The sequence below is a fragment of the Aythya ferina genome, assembly GCF_964211825.1.
Source record: "Aythya ferina genome assembly, chromosome: 1".
Classification (NCBI taxonomy): Eukaryota; Metazoa; Chordata; class Aves; order Anseriformes; family Anatidae; genus Aythya; species Aythya ferina.
In genome coordinates this window covers 168320011-168341644 of record NC_140296.1, presented here as the reverse complement: position 1 = coordinate 168341644, position 21634 = coordinate 168320011, and the positions used below count along the sequence as shown (strand labels likewise).

General features: G+C 39.9%; 1 protein-coding gene across 1 annotated transcript in view; it reads left to right on the top strand.

Moving 5' to 3' along the window:
• TPH2 (tryptophan hydroxylase 2) overlaps positions 1-21634 on the top strand; it is a 50347-nt gene that overhangs the window by 11231 nt on the left and 17482 nt on the right. The window contains exons 6-8 of the mRNA XM_084500313.1: positions 3488-3684; positions 5464-5599; positions 10393-10519. Of these exons, the coding sequence (XP_084356439.1) occupies positions 3488-3684; positions 5464-5599; positions 10393-10519 (460 nt within the window). The remainder of the gene's footprint in view (positions 1-3487; positions 3685-5463; positions 5600-10392; positions 10520-21634) is intronic.

Here is a 21634-nt window from a genome sequence, read left to right as displayed (position 1 = left end):
CTTCCTTAGATTTTGAAGGCTCAATGAGCATTTCTGCAGGCAAATTACAAAAAACAAACAACCCAAAAGAGAAGTTATTTGAAGACCTGATGTTGTACTTCAGCGAAGCTGCTCAGAAATACTCCCTCATCCCAATAATATTTTCAAACATGTAAAAAGTTTTCAAACTCTTCCTGCTATTATCAGCAGCTTTAAAGTTTTTTAGCCAGGAATAACACCAGAATAAAAATGTCTGAGAGGCCAGTAATTAGAGCAATTACCTAAGACGTGGTAAAAACCCATGCATACTCCTCAGGTCTGCTAAAGCAGCTGTCTTCACAAGTGCCACATCCACTGGGCTGTGCAGTCAGTCTCTCCTCCCAGATGTCTGCCCTGCAGAGGCAGCCTGGGGAGGGGTAAATCAGCTCCATGAGGACCCTGTGCTGCTCCAGCCGAGCTATTTCTGCTACCAATGCTGGTGCATTCAAAACTAATTTAGGTGTCTTGACGCTGCATTGCAATCTCGTTACACCCTCTCCTGCAGTCTGATGACTATTTACTTATTTATACAAAAAGAACAGCTTTGGCAGGAAATGTTGGGAGAGCTTCACGGTAACATAGATGACAGTTCTGGTATATGGAGTGCTTCCCTCTGAGACAAATTTAGAGCATTGTCTTGAACCTCTTATATTTAAAAAATAAAAGATTTGGCTACAAAGAATTAGCTGTAAGGAACTGCTCTGTCAAAAACTGTTGAATTGAAAATCCCTGATTGGCATTTTCTTTGTGAATTGCTATTGTACTGTAGCAGGAGATATTCTACTTTGGTGGAACATAAAGAGCCCTCAGTAGGGGATGGGGAGGAAAAAAAAAAACCCTAAGAATCAAAGCTGGAGGAGCAGCTACTTGCTGGTGCTAGGTGTTAAAGCCAAAGACATGTTGATAGAGAACATCAATGGAGATCAGCTGTATGAAATAAATGGACCAAAAAATAAATATTCCTCCCTCCTTCAGTTAGCTTCTATCCTAAAGATAGTGAAAATGTGTTAATCTTGCTAATTAGCCCTTTGAGACAGGACTTGCAATTAGGGATTGAAAAAGTGTTGAGAAAATTAAATCTGGAGGAAAAGTATGAGGTTTATAGAGAGAATTCATAATGTGAGTTGATAGCTCATGACCATGGCAAAATGGAAAGACCCTGTTTTAATAAGAGGAGATAAAAAAATCAGGTCAGGTTAGCCTGTAGAGTTGTCTTCCTCAGCCCCAAGAGAACTGTTTTAGCAGGCTTGACACTCATACGATTTATTGGGTGATGAGTTGCAAGGTGGGGCTTGCTTGTTGAAGCAAGAGGGTGAGAAAACTGAGCTTGGCAGGGCTGTGTGAAAATGGCACAGTCCTCCCTCAAATCTGGCTACTGTGATCTCTGTAAAGCAGCATCACCATCATCTGGAAATAAGACCAGCCCTCCTAGGCATAAATTTTAATAAGGAATTAATGTTCAGTGAACCTTATTTCAGTACTAATGAATTAATTGAAACAGTAACAAAGTTATAAGCCTCGTAGTGAACAATGAACAAGGTTCAGGTCCTTGATCTTCTTTATGCCTCTCTAGTGACACGCTAAATAGAAACTTGATTTATTTTTTTTTTCATTGGTGCCCAGATTTCTTCAGCTTTGCTGCTCTGAATGGGCAGAATGTTGATGAGGTTGATGTAGCTGTTGGGTCTAAGGAAAAGAGAATTCCTGGTGTGCTTGGTACAATTTGGAATAGCTCTGTTATGCTTTCCATCAGCTGGCAGGCAGCATAAGGTTGGTGGAGCGTACTGCTGAGGACAGATGCTAGATGTGGAGGGCTGATTCCTGCTGTATTATGGACACGGAGGTAACGCAGCTTCTGCTGGTGAGAAATGCTCTGCTAAAAGCATTGCAATTCTTGTCAGGTCTGCAAAAGCGTGGCTGAAATGGAACTAGCAGATTTAACACATTGTATGTTCAGAGAGTCTTTGACAAGTGTGAGTGCCTCACACAAAGTAGCCTTTAACTGACAGGTACTGCTGTGGTCAAAATACCTTGATGTAGTGAAAGGCACAGGGATTAAATAGTAAGTTTTCAATAGAGGACAGCCACAAACAAATGTAGGGCAGATGCTCTTCTTTAGTGCGTATAGGGACTGCATAGCAGCAATTGCATGTGACACGAGGGCTTGTTCTTTGTTACCTGGCATGGTGGAGATGGGATTGTGAGCCGGGTGAGGTCCAGGAAGGACACTCAGCCTGCTGGCAAATGCACAGTGCTGCAGCTCTGCAGTGCTGCAGTGAGACTTCCCCATGCCTGGTGCACCACTTTGGTGGGCTGGCCACCCAGGTCTGGTGTCTGGGACACTGAATGATACTGCAGCACTGAGCTGGGGGTGCCCACTGCGGCAGGGGAGTGGGAGATAGGGACTGAGGGGGCTGGAAGGGGATTCTGTGAATCCCTGTGCTCATCTGTGCTTGATAACGGCCTGGGAAAAGAGAAGGACACCTGGGGACATAGCAGATTTTGTGATTACATACAATGGATTGTGAACATTAAATCCAGAGAAAGATTGTAAAGTTTCCAGGGGGAATTCATAATGTGAGGTGAAGACCACGCTGTGGGAAGTTCCTTAAAGCTAAATACAAGGCAGTGCAAGTTGGAGGGAGCCCTTCACACTCCGTGCTGTCAGTCAGCTTTGAATTAGCTGTAACCACTAAGGCAAATCTTGGATGTCAGAGACAGATTAGCAGGCACCCTGGGAGGCTCCTGCTTTGCAATTTCTATGCATCTGAGTAAGTGGGAAGAGGCAGAGGAATTGTGCAGAAGAAAAATATTGTGATGTATTTAGAAGCTTAGTTTCCCTCTGGCTAGGCTGTTGGCTCCAAGGTGAGCTTACTTGTCATGCAGTCCTGAATGAGTTTGGGATTCCAAACACACCTGCACATTTAAACATTAATCCAAATAGTAAATATATGTATTTTGATTGGATCCTAGTATTTCTAAACATCTACATAATTGCCTAATCTTCACTTTGTAAAATTTTAGGCAATGATGCTCTGTGAATATAATGCATGTTACAGAATGGATAGAGCATGAAGTCTACTGATGGTCTTACTGAGTATACACATTAGACTGAATTAGGATCTTCAGCTAATGATTGCAAAGGCATCATCAACAGAAAACAGAGCTATTAGTTTGGTATACAAACACATTATGTAAGAAATCCATCTTTCTAATATGATATATACAAAGATTAAGAAATAATCTCATTGCTTAGTAAGAAACGCAATTCTTATGAAATATATGTGATATGTGCAATGTAACGTAGGGAAGAAACTTCAAGAAAGAAGCATCTAGTTGTTATTTTAAAATATTTTTTAAAATAAGCTCTGTGTAGTTTTATTTAATTAATACTTTTTACAGAAATTTTGTTATCCAGAATCTATCTAGAAGCTGTTTGAATTCAGTTTTTTTAAATTTTATTTTCCAGTGGTCAACCCATTCCCAGAGTGGAGTACACAGCTGAAGAAATTAAGACATGGGGGGTGGTATTTAGGGAACTCAGTAAACTCTATCCCACCCATGCTTGTCGTGAATATTTAAAAAACTTTCCTCTGCTGACTAAGTACTGTGGATATAGAGAGGATAACGTGCCTCAGCTGGAAGACGTTTCTATTTTCCTTAAAGGTAAGATTCATATTTGATTTATCAATAGATAGTGTTTCATGAAAATACTCTTTTCTCTTAGTATGTAATACAAAGCACATTGAATGAAAAGACTCCCGGTACTGTCAGCCAACTTTGGTTTAGGCTGGAGTATCGTTCTGTGTTTGATGTTCTCCACGGGAGAGAATTTGCTGAGTGAAGACAGTTGTATGTATTTGCAGGTATGAAGCTGAGATGAATTAAACAACTAATCATGTATCACGTTGATGCTGTCTTGCACAGGGAGAAAAGCCTTTCAGTATGATGAAAACAAAGCTGAGTTAGTTCTGCTGTTCTGATTACCACAGGGTAGGTGTCCTGATGACCACAGCATGCATCCCCCAAACATCCAGGCAGTTTAAAAAATAAAATTGAAAAAAAAAAATGTCAATATAACTGAATTCAAAGAGGTTTGGCATGTTGACATACAGCCTGAGGAATATGAGGCTTTTCTGAAAGCCCAAGACCTCATGAAGCTGGTCACTACGTTTGTACCTTGAATAAACTCAGTGAGACTCCATGGGTGATCTGCCACTTCTTTCATGTTATTTTTAAGGGATCAGAGTGTTACACAGTAGAGTTTGAAAATACTCTGCTTTCTTATATATAATGGAAACGTATCCTATGTGGAAGGAGAAGTGGTAGACAAGAAGAACCTGTTTTTAACTCTAGAGAATAAGCCGCCAAAGAATCCAGTTAAGATTTTCTCTTCTCCCCAGGTGTTCCTCCAGACACATATTCACATATCCTTAATTCTCTTCCTCAGGAGCTCAGGAATTAAAATATTGCAAAGATATATGTTAAGAAGAAATGTTATGTGCTGTTAAATACTATGGAGGGGGAAGGAAGAAAAAAACCTCACCACCTCTTTCATCCCAAATGTGCATAGCAAACTTTTAACTAAGAGAAATATAACATTTATAATAGAAGGCTTACTTTCCCTTGTCCCTGCTTCATCCTTAACTCTTGTTTGTGAACACCTGCATTGACGCATAATGGACTCACTGGTCTTTGAATTTTATTGTGTCCTTCTGGATCTGTCATGTACTGCGCTCAGATTTCTAAGAAATGATGCTAAAGTCTAGATGTTCTTTTCCTGTAACTGGAAATTCAAAAACTTGCACTTCTTTCAGAAATATTTTCAGACTAAATAGAACAACAGTAATATCTGTTGAAGAAAAACTTGAAACAGTTTTTCTCCTGTAAATTCTTGGAAAGAATAAAGAATGAATGTGGAAGAGAAATCTCCTTTGCAAAGTTACAGAGTCTGAAATAATTCCCTACTGGGACTTACCTGATGAAGCAACAGTTTCTTAAAAATTAAAACAAAGACCTCAACTTTGAAAGGCAGTATTTTATCTGTAAAAATAAGGACAGGTTTGGTTTAATCCTATTTTGCTTTGTTAGTTTTTAATACATTTACGGAAGTCATCCTCTGTTTTGGATGCTTCTCTCCTGTTTTGCTACCATATATAAAAATCAGATGCATTGTGATTTGAGAACGTCCTGTATGGTACCTTACCTTCTTGTCTATACAAAGTTATTTAAACAAACTTTGAAGTACCTCATGCTGTTTTCAAAAAACATATGCTAGTAATGCAAAAATAGTTCTTGTACTTAATAGGTGAAAATTATATACAGTGATCTTTAGCCAATATTCTCCATGTCATGCTTCTGGTAATTAACTGCAGGCCATTACCTGTCTTCAGAAATTGATGTAATGATATATAATATGGTCTTTTATTATCTCCTTCACTTCAGAAAGGTCTGGCTTCACAGTGAGACCAGTTGCTGGATACCTCTCTCCCCGAGATTTTTTAGCTGGCTTAGCGTACAGAGTCTTTCACTGTACTCAGTATATACGACATGGCTCAGATCCTCTCTACACACCAGAACCGTAAGTCGCTACATTTGCTTCAGTGATTGGAAAAGAAATGCTCTCAGAATTTTTAAAAGACCCAATTGAAGTTGCCAAGGTTGAAAAGAGGAAGCTTGCTGCAAATGTAGAAATATAATTATGCTGTCAGTGACAAAACACTTCACTTAGGGGAATCAGAATTTAATTAGGATTTTTTTCTTGGACTTTTTGCAGCGGTCTTAAATAGCTGTGTTATTTAGCTGCTGGGTCAAAAATATCTACCTAAATTATTTTGCAGTGGAAGATGTAAGTTTTCAACTAAATATTTTGAAAAAAAAAAACCAACATACAATTTTCTGGTGGACAATTAAGGAAAGAAGATTGAAAGAAAAGCACTGAATCCCTTGAAAACAATTACTTTCAGAATTATAATTTGATCTCCTTGCATCCCCATTGATCTCTTTTGGGCCAGACACCACAGCAAAACTTCATCTCTTGCCTATGATACAACACAAGCAAGTCAGGAGGCACAGTTTTCTCACCCAGTAAGGATATTAGATATGAAGCCCTTTACAGAGAACACGATAGAAATAAGAGTGACTTTAATTATGACTTTCATGGGACAGCATTGTGGCTTTTCCAAAACAGTGCTGTGAGTTTGGAGGAAATATTTTTGGCATTTGATCTCTTGGTGAAAAATGGAGGGGGGAAAAAAGATCAAAGGGATTATAGTTCTTGTCTTGTATTATATATGTTGTGCTCTGTGCAGTAATAACAGAACAATTCATGTCAGGTAATATGGAGGTAGTTTCAACAAAGGCAGCTGCTGATCTTGTAAACCACAGGAATGGCATTTATGCAGTGAATCAGTTATCAGACAGCTACAACGAAACTGCATCATTGTTTACTCAGCTTGTACTATTTCAGTGTGTTTTATTTTCGCCAAAATTTACACAAAGGGTTCATGTATATGTATTCAGCTCCAGTTCTGTAAACATTTGGACCCATGCCTAACTTTGATTTCATGAATAGACTGCTGAAACCATGGAATAATATTTTTGGATGTAAAAGGATTAATGGAACTGCGCATTAAACTGGATTTATAAATGCACTAACATTATTCTGACCGGAGTCAGCAGGTGGTGCTGTTAGACACTCATCTACCTACTCTTTTCCTCAGCGTGAGGACAGGGCAAAGCATTTGCTAAAATGCCGTGAGGCTAGTTTTGTGTCCATTTTTCCATTGAGAAAGAGGTGGTAGTCACCGAAGGAATGCACTTGCAAGTTTTAGGGACGTTACAATTTAGAGAGAAAGGCTCGGATGTATGCTGCTGGATTTCCTCTGGTCTGAGAATACCTGTAGATATTTAAAAAAATAAAAATATATACTTAGGAAATACCAGACTTTGCACCAATTATTTTCTCTCCTGTGGGAAGCCAGTATCTCAGTTTGTAACACCTGCTGATACATAGCAGGTGAGTGATGACATTATTAACTTAAAACTAGGAGTATATTTTTGCCTATTAATAGAGGATTTAGGTGCATGACTCGAACAGGAACCAAGGAAGGAACATCTTTCAGGAAACAATTAAGTGTGCCTGTATTTTTACTGATGTTCTCTGGTTCACTGATTTGTATATTTGTATCCTCTGTAGTCTCCAGGATGCTGCTTGTGTTCAGAATTATGCAGCATGTCACGGCTGATCCTTAGTAGTAACTGCAACTACCTTCTGTAACCTTTCTGGTCATGGTGTCTGGAATGTCACTGTCTGGTAATACTAGTTCAATTAGAATTAATATTTTTGTTTTCTATTCGGTCTAAGCTTAAAAATTCAGATTTTGGTCTTAACAACTCTAACTATGACTAACAGAGGAATGAAGTTGTCATGCCCTAATTATGCTACCTTTTTCCTGCAGATCTGCTTGTTCAGAAACTACATAAATGAAATAATGTGCACTATGAGGAACTCCACTGTAAAATTTTGAAAATCCCTTTTAAATTGTATGTGATTTTTTCATAAAATAGAACACAGAGTAGGTGTTACCAGAAATGTAGGAGTGAAATCCTGGCTTTGTTGAAATCAATGGCAAAACTAAACTGACTTGAGCAGGGACAGCTCTTCATCTTCCACAGCAGCTGCAATGGCCTGAGATCTGCTAGTTGATATATGGGGCCATAATGAGGTTTGCTGCAGGTCCATGGCTTGGTGAATGTTGCATTTCGGTAATATAAACCTGGTAAAAAAACTACTTTTGACTTCAGTGGGCTTTCCATCAGGTTTAACACCCAGGCTATAGAGCTAGATACAAATTAGAGAGTTCATTTGGTTTGATCTGTATCACTACTATATGCATTTTAAAACATTTCTTTCTGAGTTTCATTATGTTCCTACTACATTCACAGAGCTATATAGATTTCCTCTGCTCAGCTAACTAATTTAGTCCAAGAAAAATCTTTTGCTGTGAAAAGTGCATTACAAAAATCTTATTTTCTCTGAGCAATGTGTGTGAATAAATTAAAGGAACTTAATTATTTTCTGAATAAAACAAAACAAAAGAATCAAGACTTGGTAGTTAAGCAGAGAGTTATATTGTTTAGACTATCTATAAAGGACCAGACAGGCACAGAAATCTAAGGGGCTCCAATGACAATCCCAAATGCTGGTTCACGGTTCTGCCTGGAAGCCGTGGTACGCCTTATTTTATTTTATTTTTGTGGTTGCTGTTCATATGCTTTGTGTTTCAAGATGACTTCTTTCTAACTACCCATTCAAAATACTTTGCACAGTTTTAAAGGAAAAATCTGCAAGGTAAAGGCATAAGAGAAATATTTTCTGCCTTCTCACCTTCTTTTCCTTTCCAGGAGAGCCAAGCTAGTACGGCTGGCCTTTGTTCTCATTTTGTGTGCAAGGATGGAAGTGACACAAAGAGCCTGTGCCCCAGCGCAGATCAAGGAATAATACGTCTTATTTGTTTCTGGGAGCTGTGACTTCAGCGCAGTAAAACAGGGATGTAGACATTCACTCAGTAGCCAGTAGTAGAGATGCAGCTGTGGAAGCCTGCCTGGAGCCAAGGTGTGAGGAGATGATTAAAACAACAACAACAAAAAAGCCTTCTTGCCAGCTGATTTTGAATAAATACAAATAAGGAGAAGTTGTGAATTTCCCAGGCTCTTGAAGGTGCAGTGATGTAGGAACAAGGGAAGGAAGACCTTAAAGGAAGGGCAAGCTTTCCCAGGCAGTGGATGGGGTGGGGGAAGCAGTTTTCCTTATGCAAGTCTGATGCTGTTCCTGGCCAGCTGTACATTATCAAACCTGTTTCAGAGCTGTTGAGTAAGTATATTGGCACACAATTAATTTGAACACTCAGTCTATATTGCTGCAGCTGAGTCTCTAGGTAACAGGTGGAATGTGTTTGTTTCATCGTGTGTCATGAACATCCTCTTATCTTTCTTTGGGAAATACGTATGTCTGGGAAAGAAGATAAGTGAGATTTGGTAATTCTTCTAGGTGGCTGAGCGAATTAGCTGAATGTGAGCTAAGCTCCAACTTGTCATGCACAACTTCTGAGCTCTGCCTGTCTCACCAAAAAGTGTGAAGGTAACATAAGCAAATGTTGTCAAGCATCTGTCAGTGAGGCCAGCTGGGCTGAGAAGAGAGACTTTCAAGTAACCTTGTGATACTGGAACTGTATTTGATCAGCTTTTGGTGAAGCAAAGTAGGAATGCCAAAATGCTAATGTTCATTTGCATGCATTCAGAAACCATTACCTACCTAGGCACAGTTGGCACAGGCTTCATGGTAAAGAGCAGTGAGTAAAAATAGGAGGCTTTAAATTATATAGAGGGTTGTTTTTCTGTTTATGATTTATCTGAAGTGTCAGGTTCTGTGTCTTTTAGAACAAAAATAGTTTATAAAAGACAAATTGGATGATTTTGGATAGAAGGCAGAAAGCTTGATGTTTTCTCCCTGCCTTTAAAACATTTGTTTACAGCTTAAAAAAAAAAAAAAGAGAGAAGTGTCTTTGAAGAGACAAAAGCAAAGGAAATGTCAGATCTGATTTTTAAAGTGAACTTTATTACCAACTCCATTATTTTCTGTGAACAAATGCACCAAAACTTTCAGAATTGTTTGAGAGCTTTTGTAGATGATGCATGTGCACTTTTGTTTGTTTGGTGAGTTTTTTTTAGACTTATATTTGCACTTTGTTGTGACTAATAATGCACTTACAGATGTGGACAGATTTTCTGAAACAAGACAAATTCTCTGCTTTTTCTGGAATCTGCTTGGTGAGAATTGGACTTTGTAAGAAAAATAACTTCTTAATTTCAGCAGGAAGTCATGGCAAAATGAAAAATTAAACACAAATACTTCTGTAAATACTGCCCTAAATTTCCAGTGGCAAGTAGCAAAATGTCTGGTTATGGAGCTGTGCCCAGGTGTGGAAGAGGTAATGAAGAAGAAGAAGAGTGTAGGATTTTGAGCTTGATTCATGTGGAGAGAATTGCCAAAAACTGTACGTGCGAGACAAGTGGCTTTCCTCTGGGCAATTCGCTCTTCATGGAATTGAGCCTGGAAGACAACAATGATCACGCCCCACCAGTCAATCTGGAAATGATGGGGAAATCATGGAACAGGAGTTGTTAACCCGTTTAATAGAAATAAACCTGTGTGTTTCTACAGAACCGTATAGAGGGGAGAGAGAGCCTGTAAAAACATGCTTTGTGGTAAGACCTTTCAAGCAGAGGTCAGACCCATGTAAAATGGTCTATGTTAAATTGATTATGGAATTTATTTCTGTAATGCCTCTCTTCTCATTTCTGTTCCCCTAGGGATACGTGCCATGAACTCCTGGGACATGTACCTCTACTTGCTGATCCCAAATTTGCCCAGTTTTCTCAAGAGATAGGACTTGCTTCACTGGGAGCATCTGATGAAGATGTTCAGAAATTAGCCACCGTGAGTCAGTTCATTTTGTGGCATGCTCCCTCCTATCTGTCCTTCGTTTTGGTTGATGAAATGACACGTATTGTCTTATGAGAGCTGACTGTGTTTTCAGATGACTATGATGTGACAATCTCAGAGCTTTAGGTGTTTTTCCATTGTTTTTAATAAGAGCAAAGCTGAACACTCATCTTTAAGTAGTCAGTTTTATTATTTATGTGCAATAACCATCCAATTTCAAGGGCTAGCTGAGATGGATTTTGTCTGCTTTAAGGTGCTGAAAACAAGTAAGCAAGGTAATTTGGAAGAGGGGAGGGAGAAAAAACATTTTGGTGTGTACTCTCAGCTCTACGCAGTTAGTTCCTCCACAGGTGGCCACTTTGGCTCTTAGCACTGCTATTTCTGTACTCACTGATCAGTCTTGCAGATGTTCACTGTATTGTAGTGTGATAGATTTTGAGATGATTTTGCATCCTTGTTACTGCTCCTGTTGGAGAACATGTAGTTCCGAAGCCAAGGCTGTGCTGCAGTAGATTTAGACTGAGGTCAAGTGCCTCAGCCAGTAGCTGTGAGCAGGATTTTATGTTTCATCAAATGAGGCATGTTCCCACAGAAAGTGAGAACAGAAGAGGCTGCATGTTAAAGATGTTAGATGACCACCCAACTGGAACCTTCCTGCCTCTTGTGTGAGTGTTTGCACTGAAAGGCTATGTCAAGTTGCCAGGACTCTCTGCTCCTGCCAGCCTGTCAGCCCTACTGCAGTGCCATTTCCAAATAGCTCACGTGCTGTCCTTTGCATCATTACATAGATTGGTGACCCCTGGGCTATACTGCTTGCTCAGTTCAGCTGTCCTGTTTTAACTTGCTGTGTGCAGCTTGCTTGTGTGTATTCCGTTAAAACCTACGCTGCAAATAATTTCATAAACATTATTGCATTAGAAAAAAACTCAATATTTAAATATTTTATCTGATGAAAAATTCTGGGAGATCCAGCAGAAAAATTACCTTAATTACCAGGTTACCTTAAAACTTACTTTGTGTACTACTGCTTTCCTACATGAGAAGCACAGTGAGGATTTTAATGGTTAGAAATAACTTGGATTCATTATTGAAAGCAGATTCAAAAAAGGCTCTGTTAAACTGTCGTAGTTGTGATGCACTGGCTTAGTACAGTCTTAGAGTCCCATCTACTGAGTCCCATCTATTGAAAAAGGAGTTTGTTTGTACCCTTTTTTTTACTTTCTCCTGCAGCCCTCCAGATGAGGCCACCAATTTTATTTAATGGAAAATCCTCACTCTGTAATTAGACAGGCTTGATATCCTGCTCCTGGCTGCTTCCTCTCACATGCTTCAGGATACGTTTTTTGCTTTTCCAATGGCTGTCTACTGAGAAGAAATTGTTGTTCATATGGAGGACTCATGAAAGTTGTGTGTCTATATGCAAATTTGCTAGGAGGGGACTTGATAGGAAGCAGACCTACCTTGTCATGAGTTGCAGCCTCAAGAGAAACTAGCTATCTGGCTGTTTCTGCAGGTATTTTGAAAAAAGTGGTGTATTCAAGTCTTTCACCCCATAATAACTTTAGATGGCATGGGCCTGTTGCAGAGGACAAGGTTGAGACTAATCTGTTTGGGAGAGATATTAATTCAAAATGACCTCTGAATATTATATAAATGCTTTTACTCTCCCCCTCCCAGAAATTCCCAGTTATGACTGACTGTGTCATCTGAACAATGAACTGCTCCTGAATCACAAAGCCAAAAATAAAAGAAGACAGCTGAGTCACTTTCCCTTATCACACTGAGAATTTGAAATCTGAGTCAAAGTTGATTTCTCCTCCCATGCTGGAAATAGCTCTTTCAGGTGGAAAAAGGCATTTAAAAAGAGCCTTATGGTAACCCAGGTGTTGTTATTTTTTGTAGAAGCACAATGAAGGGCTATACTCCCCTGGGGCAGGTGCTTGACAAATACAGAGACATTACTTGTCCTAAAATTTGCAATGTAAACAGAGTCAGTTTGAGAGCAAGTAGAAAGAATATAGCTCAGCAGAGAGGGTGAAGAGGCCAAGAAATGCATTTAGTTGTGCACCAAATGTCACCTGATGTGCTATTAACTGACTTTTGCAATATTCCGTCCCATTTCCATCCTAGATTTATATAAAAAAAAAAAAAGCCAACAAAAACCAGCAAGCTGAAAAATGCCAGCCAAGAGTCTTAACACAGAAAAACAGCGCAGGTTCCAGCTAGGCAACTTCAAAGTAAATAGAGAAACAAATGAATGGAGGGAGAACATGCATATTAATGAGCTCGAAGCAATATGCTCAAGGCAAGCTTGCCATTATCATGACCTGTTTCAAAAGATAGTGACATTAACAGCTGAGCCCTTACCGGGAGGACAATGGCTTTAGGAAGAGAGGAAAACGCCTCTTAGGAATTCAGACCAGAAAGGGAAGAATTATTACAGGTGATTTGCTAATCTTCCGCTCCAGTCTGCTCTCAAAAGCCACCCTGTATCTGCCTTGATAGATCTGCTCTTTGTGTGCCATCAGGCCTGAGCTGCGAAGGAAGGGTGCCAGTAGTTTTGTCCCTGCAGAGCTGACACGGTGCATGGGGAGCAAGCAGGGGTCTGGTCCCCAGGCAGACCAGAATGGTTTGCCAAATGGCAATTAGTCACCCCTGTGCAACCCTGCTGAGGGCACAGATTAGATGGGAGACCTTGCAGAGGTGCTGGCCAGCTGCAGGGGAAGGACGGCTGCAGTGGAAGAGGGCTGAAAAGGGAGGGATGTGAGTCTACCTCTGCCTCCGGTTTGGGTCTGGTAGTCAGGCTGGGGCAAGGGGGAAGAGATGGCTGCTGCTCCTTTTCAAAGTTAAACACTCTAACCCTGAGAAATGGCATATTGAAAGAGCCAAAAGACCGTTTTAGCAGTGTTTTTAGAGAGTTACTGTTCCCTTTACAATATTTTAGGGCAGTAAGAAAAAAAAAATACAAGTGAATGAGTGACAGATTACTGCAACAAGGCAAAATATTTCCACAATCCTTTTTTTTTTTTTGCTTGTCCTGTGGTACAAAGCACTTAGTAGTTCAGAAAATACAATATTGGCCATGTTTGCCTGGGTACTAATTATGATCATCATAACTAATGTCTTGAGCTACTGTGTGTGACTTTGTAAAAAATGGTTTTGAGTTGATTTTTCAAGCATGCTTGGTCTTTCCATTTTCATATAGTACTAATAAACAAAGACTGTCTTTTCTGCTTACCTATCAAACTCTGTGCTGGAGGGAGGACTTGGCATGAGGTGTTTCAGCTAATTTATGTAATATATCATTTACAACACATTTAACAGCACATAATGTAAGGTTTTGTCAGAAAAATTGTACAAAAAATACACCTCAGTTTATATTTCAATATTATCTTGTAATTTGTGGACTTGTGAGCCTGAGAGCAGCTGCCTTTGTAAAGCTGCAAGCCGATAAGCAGGATTCTCTCTCTTGCTGATGGCAGGAATGACTCCCAACTCCTGCTGAGCTCTTTCAGCATAGCTCAGATTGCCCTTTGCAGGGCAGTTAAGTAGTAGACATGTATGTAAAATTGAGTGGGGATTCAGAAATTGGGGCAAATTGGTGGTGATTCAGAAAAGAGGAGGTTAGGGCAGTATCTGTGGTTTGTATGCGGTTTATTGTGAAATCTTTCCATCCAAGAATTTGTCCATTATGGGCTAATTAGCCTTAGTAACTTTTTTTCCCACAATAGTTACTTACTGTAAGGTACATTTAAACCCTCATCTCTCCAAAACTGAAAAATTGCCTTTTCATTTTTCTTAACAATATTTTCCTCCCGGTATTTTAGTAGCATAGGGCAGTAGAAATCAAGCAATTTCTCTTGGTTTTGCTAGTCTTTATGCAGAAATCACAATAGTGAATTGCTTCCTAATTTGAAGGAATTGTGTGTGGTGAGGTCTTGTGAATACGTTTCAAGGTTGTTATGAATCTGAACGTTTTACCTTGCCTTGGATAAATGCTGAGGCCAATGGTGTATTTCTACTGATGACCTTAGTTTATCTCTGTGTGAGTCACACACAAAGTATTTTAGATATATATGCTGGGATAAGCAATTCATGTGAGCTTACTTGCCTGTCTTCCCTGAGGATCTCTGCTGTCTGGTTTTGTTGGCTTCATTCAAGTTCTTCTACACCGAACAACTGGCACACAATTCAGGACAATTACACATTATGTTTCGAATCATTTAGGTTGGAAAAGACCTCTAAGATCATCTAGTCCAACCTTTAACCTAGTACTAAAGTCTACCACTACACCGTGCTACGAAGTTGTACATTTACACATACCTTGAAGATCTTCAGGGATGGTGACTCCACCACTTCCCTGGGCAGCCTGTTCCAATGCCACACAACCCTTTCAGTAAAGAAATTTCTCCTAATATCCAACCTAAACCTCCACTGGCACGAATTGAGGGCATTTCCCCTCATCTTATCACTTGGTGCTTGGAACAGAAGTCCAATCCCCACCTTGCTATAGATAAGATCTGCCCTAAGCCTTCTTTTCTCTAGGCTGAACAGCCCCTGTTCCCTCAGCTACTCCTCATAAGACTTCTTTCCTTGACCCTTCACCTGAGGGGCAGATGACCAGAATGGAAGAAACGGGAGCATTGCAGATAAAGGCTGAGTTGCATTTACCAGCTTTGGGTCGATGCAGCATTTGTGGTCATACTAGATGGCACAAACTGTTGTGATCTCTCATCTTCAAAACAGATTAGGTTTCCCAGAGGGGCTATCGATAGCATTAGGCTGTAAGTACAGCTTGTGAACTGGGTAACTGCCTTCCTCCATGAATGAACAAATGGAGCAGAGAAGAAAACTATGTAAATACTTGAGATTTTGAACATTCCCACTGTGCATCTGGAAAATCAAGGTTTCTTGAATGTTTCTCATTTACACTTGCAAAATGATAGGCAGCAAACTAACCACTGTGCTAGTCTGTGATCAGATCCCCTGCTGAAGCTGTTCTGCCATATAAAAATAATTGTGTATTGGCCAACTGAAACCTGCTATTATAGCCCAAGAGCTATGGCATTCACTGAGCATATTGAAGTTTAACATTCAAATCTCTACTCAGTCTTTTTTCTGTATCCCAAATGTATGCCATAATTGTGTGACAAATGCCAGGAGTGAGCAGAGTGCGTACCCTAAGTCCAATGGAGGCATAATGGAGTTTCTTGCAAAGGAGTTGCTTCCAGCTGCACCTGTAGTTAATTAAAGATCTGCAGCATGAAGAGCTGGGTGTGATGAATATGATTTAAAAACTGCTTGAGTAAATTTTGACAGACTTATGGGAGACATGAAACAACTCTGATTGGGGATGCATGTCACTTAGAGAAGATGAACCAATCCCCAGTGTAAAACCTGGGATTGTAAAGCTGAAATATATGTGAAAGAAAACTACAGCTAGACATTGTCCTGCCACACAGCATGAGACTGAAAATGCTGTCATCCATACTGTTCATCAGTTGAGAAGTATGAGACCATGGTGTGGGCTATGTCTGTTCCTGACTTTGACCAGGCAAAAACACCTACACGTGGATATGTTTGGAAATTGTTCAAATGTAAAATCTGAAGCTGATACTAAAACAGAGGACAATGCTGATGAGACCTTGTGGCCTTGATCATTGCAAAGTCATACAAGTCTGTCTGAACCAGGAGAGAAGGCTGATGTACTGATGGATTACTCTCTTTGATTGGTGAGGTGGTGCTGAGCCCACAGACTGCAGCTCTAAAAGCACGCCCTAATCTCTGGTTTTGCTTTCCATAATGTTTTGAAGGAATTAATAACAGATAATAGTTTGACCCCAGATTTTAAGGGCTTGTTTTAAGGGCTAGTTGATAAACTAATTGGAGCACTGATGTCAAGTCTGCATGTATAATCAAATAGGTGATCAGAAAAGATAGTATAGAACATTTATCACAGAACCAGATTAAAAGGGGAAAATTGTAGATTCCAGGGATCAATATTTAATATTTTAGAATACTGCAATGTTCTCTTGCGGTGCATTTTCATTGTCATCACATCAGAGATTCATGGCACAAGAACAAAAACTCAGCAACAATATCTAACTAGCTTTGTATCTCAGAAACAAATGGCTCTGTACTACATAAAAATAAGCTGGCACTCCAGAGAAGTTGCTACAGGGAGAATTTGAAGAGTTGATGAAACAGGAGCAACCCCTGTGCGTTTTCTGCAGGAACTGTGACAGTCTGTTGTAGTCTTTGTTCTGGATTTGGACAGCCTATTGCCAAGTTTGGGTCTGTAAGGACTGCTGTACTGGTCAGCCCACGTGGCCAGTGCCTTGTTCCCAGGGGCAGTCCCAAGCAGCTGCTTAGAAAGGGTAAGAAGGGGACGAGCATGCCTGATTCTTTTTAAATGTTTTCCAGCTTTCTGACACTGAGGGACTCTTAAGCCAAATGTGGTTTCTGTGTATTTAATTTTCCTGAATGGATATCTGTTCAGTGACAGCTGTCTATATTTGAAGACATGTAGACTCTTAGTCCCCACAATACCTTCTGCAGAGAGCTCTGTGACTCAACTCTTTGCTGTCTGGTGAACTATCTCCCTCAGCTGTATCTAGCCTGATTCTTACGAGCTCTTTTGATGCCACGTAGTTTGCTATTTGAAGAGAGAATTATCAAATCATCCCTATATGCTTTCTCAGTGCCATCATGACTTCACAGAATTGCATCATACTTTTCCTTAGTTGTCTCCTTATGTGCATTTAAAAGCAATAGTTTTAGTTATTTGGCATGTGGAAGATGCTCTGTAACTATGTGCATGCTATTTCTTCCCTGAACCTCTTCCACTCTTCTGGCTAGAACTGGAAAAGAAAAGGAAGAGAGAGGATATCTAAATCATCATGCTGGGCAATGGGGTAAATGAACAGTTCCAGCCCTAATGCCTGTTTTGGTTAAGAGCAGCACTACAGAATTAAGCCAGGTTTGAATGTTATTGCTATAGAAATGAGAGCCCATATATTTTAAAGACTTTTTGTATGGCAGGAAGAGCGGACCTAGTAGCTGACATGGTTTGCTGCTTGGGGATGAGAGAAATGGGCTGCATCCAGGTGCAGGAGGGGAGTAGGAATCAGTGGATCCATCTTTATCAACCAGCATCACTATTCAAGCACATGAGTTCCTACAGTTTCTGATCAGCAGAAGGTACAAAGGGGCGTTTCTGCTACTGCAAGTTCTGTGAGGGGATGGGAGAAATAATTTAGATGATGAAGAAATCATGTTGTCAGCCACGGCAACGAAGGTGGGGAGCTGGACCGCTGCTGTTGGAATTTATTTTTATTTTTTGCTTTTGATTTGTAGAGAGTGGCATAAAATATCAGTTTGCAAAATATTTTATAAACAAACCTCCTGTTTTATGTAGTCTCTAGGCTAGGTCACAGGATGGGCTACATCTGGAAATGGAACATTTCATGCTTTGGTGTTACTTAAAATTAAGAACAAGGATAGTTCATCTGTTGTTATGAGGGTACACAGGGTGAACCCTTGCTGCATTCTAGCAGTTGCTTGGGTGATTGACCTGCCTTTTGAGAGGATCTCAAGTTGCCCTACCAAGCAAAATTTTGTACCTGCAAGTAACTTGACCTAATGTTGTTTAATAACATGTTTTTGTGTTTGCGTACTTGGGTCCAATCCTGCAATGAGGAAGCTAAATGCAAGAGAGGACTAATTTGACTTAACTGGGAGCAGGGAAAGAATTAGAAATTGTTGTGGAAATAATATAACTCCTTGTAGACAGGATGCGGTTTATGAAGATCAAGCACTAAGCAGTTAGACATGCTGAAGAGAAAGCCTCTAATAAAATAACTATAGCCAGACACTGGATTTGTTTTTATTTCTTGTAGGATTATATTTCCAAAAGTGGTTAGACCATGATCTGCGAGGTTACTGAACTGCAAATGCAAATTTACATGCACACAAGTAATACATTTTGACACATAGGTTAACAAGAGAATGGTGCGCATTTCACACAGCACTGGCTTGCTAATTACATTTGTTTATTTTCAGAAGCAACTTCATTTTCATTAAGAAATTGCAGATTCTGCAATAGTAATCTCTGCTGGTACTTCAGTAGCTCACACTGAATGTGTACTCTGCTGCTACAGTGATAAAAGTGATCCTCAAAAAAACAGCCTGGGAAGAATTTGTAGAGTTTAGGAATGCACTCAAATAGCAAAGATCTGCCACTTTAGTGCTGCATCCAGGAGAGAGAGATGGTGGAATAGATGGAAGCGATCTATGAATATTGATGGTGGTTTTTTTCTCTCTTTTGACCTAGAGTAGGACATATATTAACAAAAGGGCATAAAGAGTGTTTTATACACAATATGAAACCAGGACAAATTGTTGCTTCCAATGAGCAGCAATTGTACAAGTGTTTTGGGTAATAACTACTAGCAAAGCACATAACTTATGGAATGAATATTTAAAAGAAATGGGGGGAAAAAAAGCATTTAGAGGAAGGAGGACTGTGGGGAAGTGAAGGAGTCCAGCACATGGTAACTAATTTCAGACGTGTTGTTTAGGCGTCACTTAGGACCAAGGGATTGTCTGTGCTGTGAGTGCTTGACTTAGTGTTACCCATGCTTTCTGTGGAGCCAGAGCAGTTGAGGAGTGCTGTGGAAAAAAGTGTGGGTGACTGCATGTGGGGCTGGCCCTACTGAGTCCTATTAGGATCAGCCCCACCCCATGAATTCAGCTGCCTGGTTATCCGGCTAGGATCTGAATGCTGTTGGGGTGGGCCAGCTCCAGCTTCCCCTTGCTCAAGCGTCTCAGCACCCTGCTGCACTGCAGAGTGCAACCGTAGCTGCAGCCCTGCACACACAGCCCTCTTCTTGAGGATTGGTGGGACCAGCTGGAGAAGGAAGCCAAGAGATTCTGCTTTCAGGCAGAAATCAAACTAATTATGTCTAATGAGCAAAGTCCTCAAACCATACGCTCGTCTTTTAGCTTGTCTGGAGTACTTCAGTAAATGATTTTGCTTCCGGAAGGACACTGATACTTGTAGCTACTATCTATAACCCAAATAACATCATTTTATGGAAACTGTCTAAGAATTCATGTTTGTGAGAGCTGAAAAGATCCTAATTTAATATTCACAACTGTGCTAATCTGAATTGTTTTAAATACAGGCTCGAGGACTAAGCATATCACATGTATTCAGTCTAGTTCTCTCAACAAGCATTTTCCTGAGTAGTTTCTTTGTGTGCTCAGAGAAAAGTAGGGAAGTAAGACAAAATCTGTCTGGTATCCATAAAGAGCTAACTATGCCTAGGGCTCAATTATTTGGTGCTACAGCTTTTGAAGTGGTTCTTGTGCCTGTTGTAATCTTTCTATCAAATGGCATCAGAGTGCTGCATCAATGTGATCTCATACATTTTTAATTCATATATTTTTGGGTGATCTGCAATGTTTTTGTAAGTATATCTTAATTACAGGGCCAGTCCTGACACCTCAGAAAGCCAAGGATAGGTTTGCCATTGCTTTCAAAGAATTAAGTCAGGGTTTAGCCCACAGACCTACATTTCCATGCAAGTCTCCCTGAAAGTCAATATGGTTGTGCACGTGCAAATGGAGGTAGGATTTGCCACTGTAAAATTAACAGTTTTTGTCAAGCAAAAGATTAACGTATCAGAATATGGGCTTCTGCAGGAAAAAAGCCAACTCCAGAGAGCACGTGGTTTTACTGTCATGGAAGTCTCTGTCAAAGGCAAGTGCAAGTGGTAGGGCATGTCTCAAACTCGCTTGGGTGTTCCTTAGGGTTGGTAGGGCTTCAGGCGTTATTGTATATAGGGTTTTTTGTGGATGAATTGGGAAAGTAAAAGCAAATACCCTAAACCTCAGGGCATTGTTGAAGCCAAAGAGAAGTCTGTGGAGAAGAGCCTTGTATCTGATAATTTTGGTTGTTTTGGTTTGAATCCAGCTGTGCCTGATGATGTTGTAGGCAAAGTGACCAGAACAGCAGAACAGGTGCTGCTTTAGGCAGTTCCAACACCCCTGTCCCAATCGGGCTGTTTCTCAGATTCAAGCTTGGTGTCAGACTTTTTTTTTTTTTTTTTTTCCTCAGACAAAGCATTAGTTTTGACAAGATAATTTTACTTCAGTTTGTATCTGTAAGCTTTATATTTTCTGTATTTTGTAGAGAACTTTCTGCAGATCGTCATCGTGGCATTGATAAAATATGGTACCCACTAGCTAGATAAAGGTTCCTACTAATAACACTAGATAAAACAGCTTGGATTTCTTTTAAAAGAAACGCTGGAAAGAGTGGGTGCTCCCGGGATGTTATTTTTTTTTTTTCCCAAAAAACATATTAATCTTTTTCTAAAGGTTTTTCTTCCCTCTCTTTAACCCGTAGGCCACAATTGTTACAAATGTATAATTTGACTGTATGAATAGTTAACATTATAGCTTACACCACATTCTACATTTCTAGCATGCAAACACCTTTGTAGGATTAATTTTTCAACTCTCAAGAAACCTATTAGCTTATGTCACACGTCTGCAATGAATTCAGTACCTATATGAGAGCAGAAACCTTACACATGAGTGAGAGCCTGGTTATAACTGATTGTTTCAGTGACCTTTATGTTTGGTAAGTCACTTCTAGAGCAGAGCTGCTGTAAACTGCCTGGGCTTTTGTCTATGCAGGGAAGAGCTGCAATTTGTGCTCACAAATAACTTGCTTAGTATACCTTTTTTCCACCTTGCTGAATGCATATTCATATAATTTGCTGTGTATTTACAGATTTCTGGCAGGTAACCCAGCGGTGACTCACTTGACTAATCTGTAGTTATGACAGATTCTTTTTACATGCCCTCACAGCCTAAAATCAGTGAGAGACAAGGAGATACTCAACTGTACTTGAAAAAGATTTTGTTTGAGGCTGTGAAAGCCGTCTCCAGTTTAGACATATTTTTAGTGGCAAAATTAATAGATATTTAAAATTCCCTGAGCTACTTTTCTTCTTTGATCCATCTGTCAGCTTGACATGAATAGAACTTGCACTTGTGCTGATGCCTACTATTTTTTTTATTTTTATTTTTTTGTGCAAG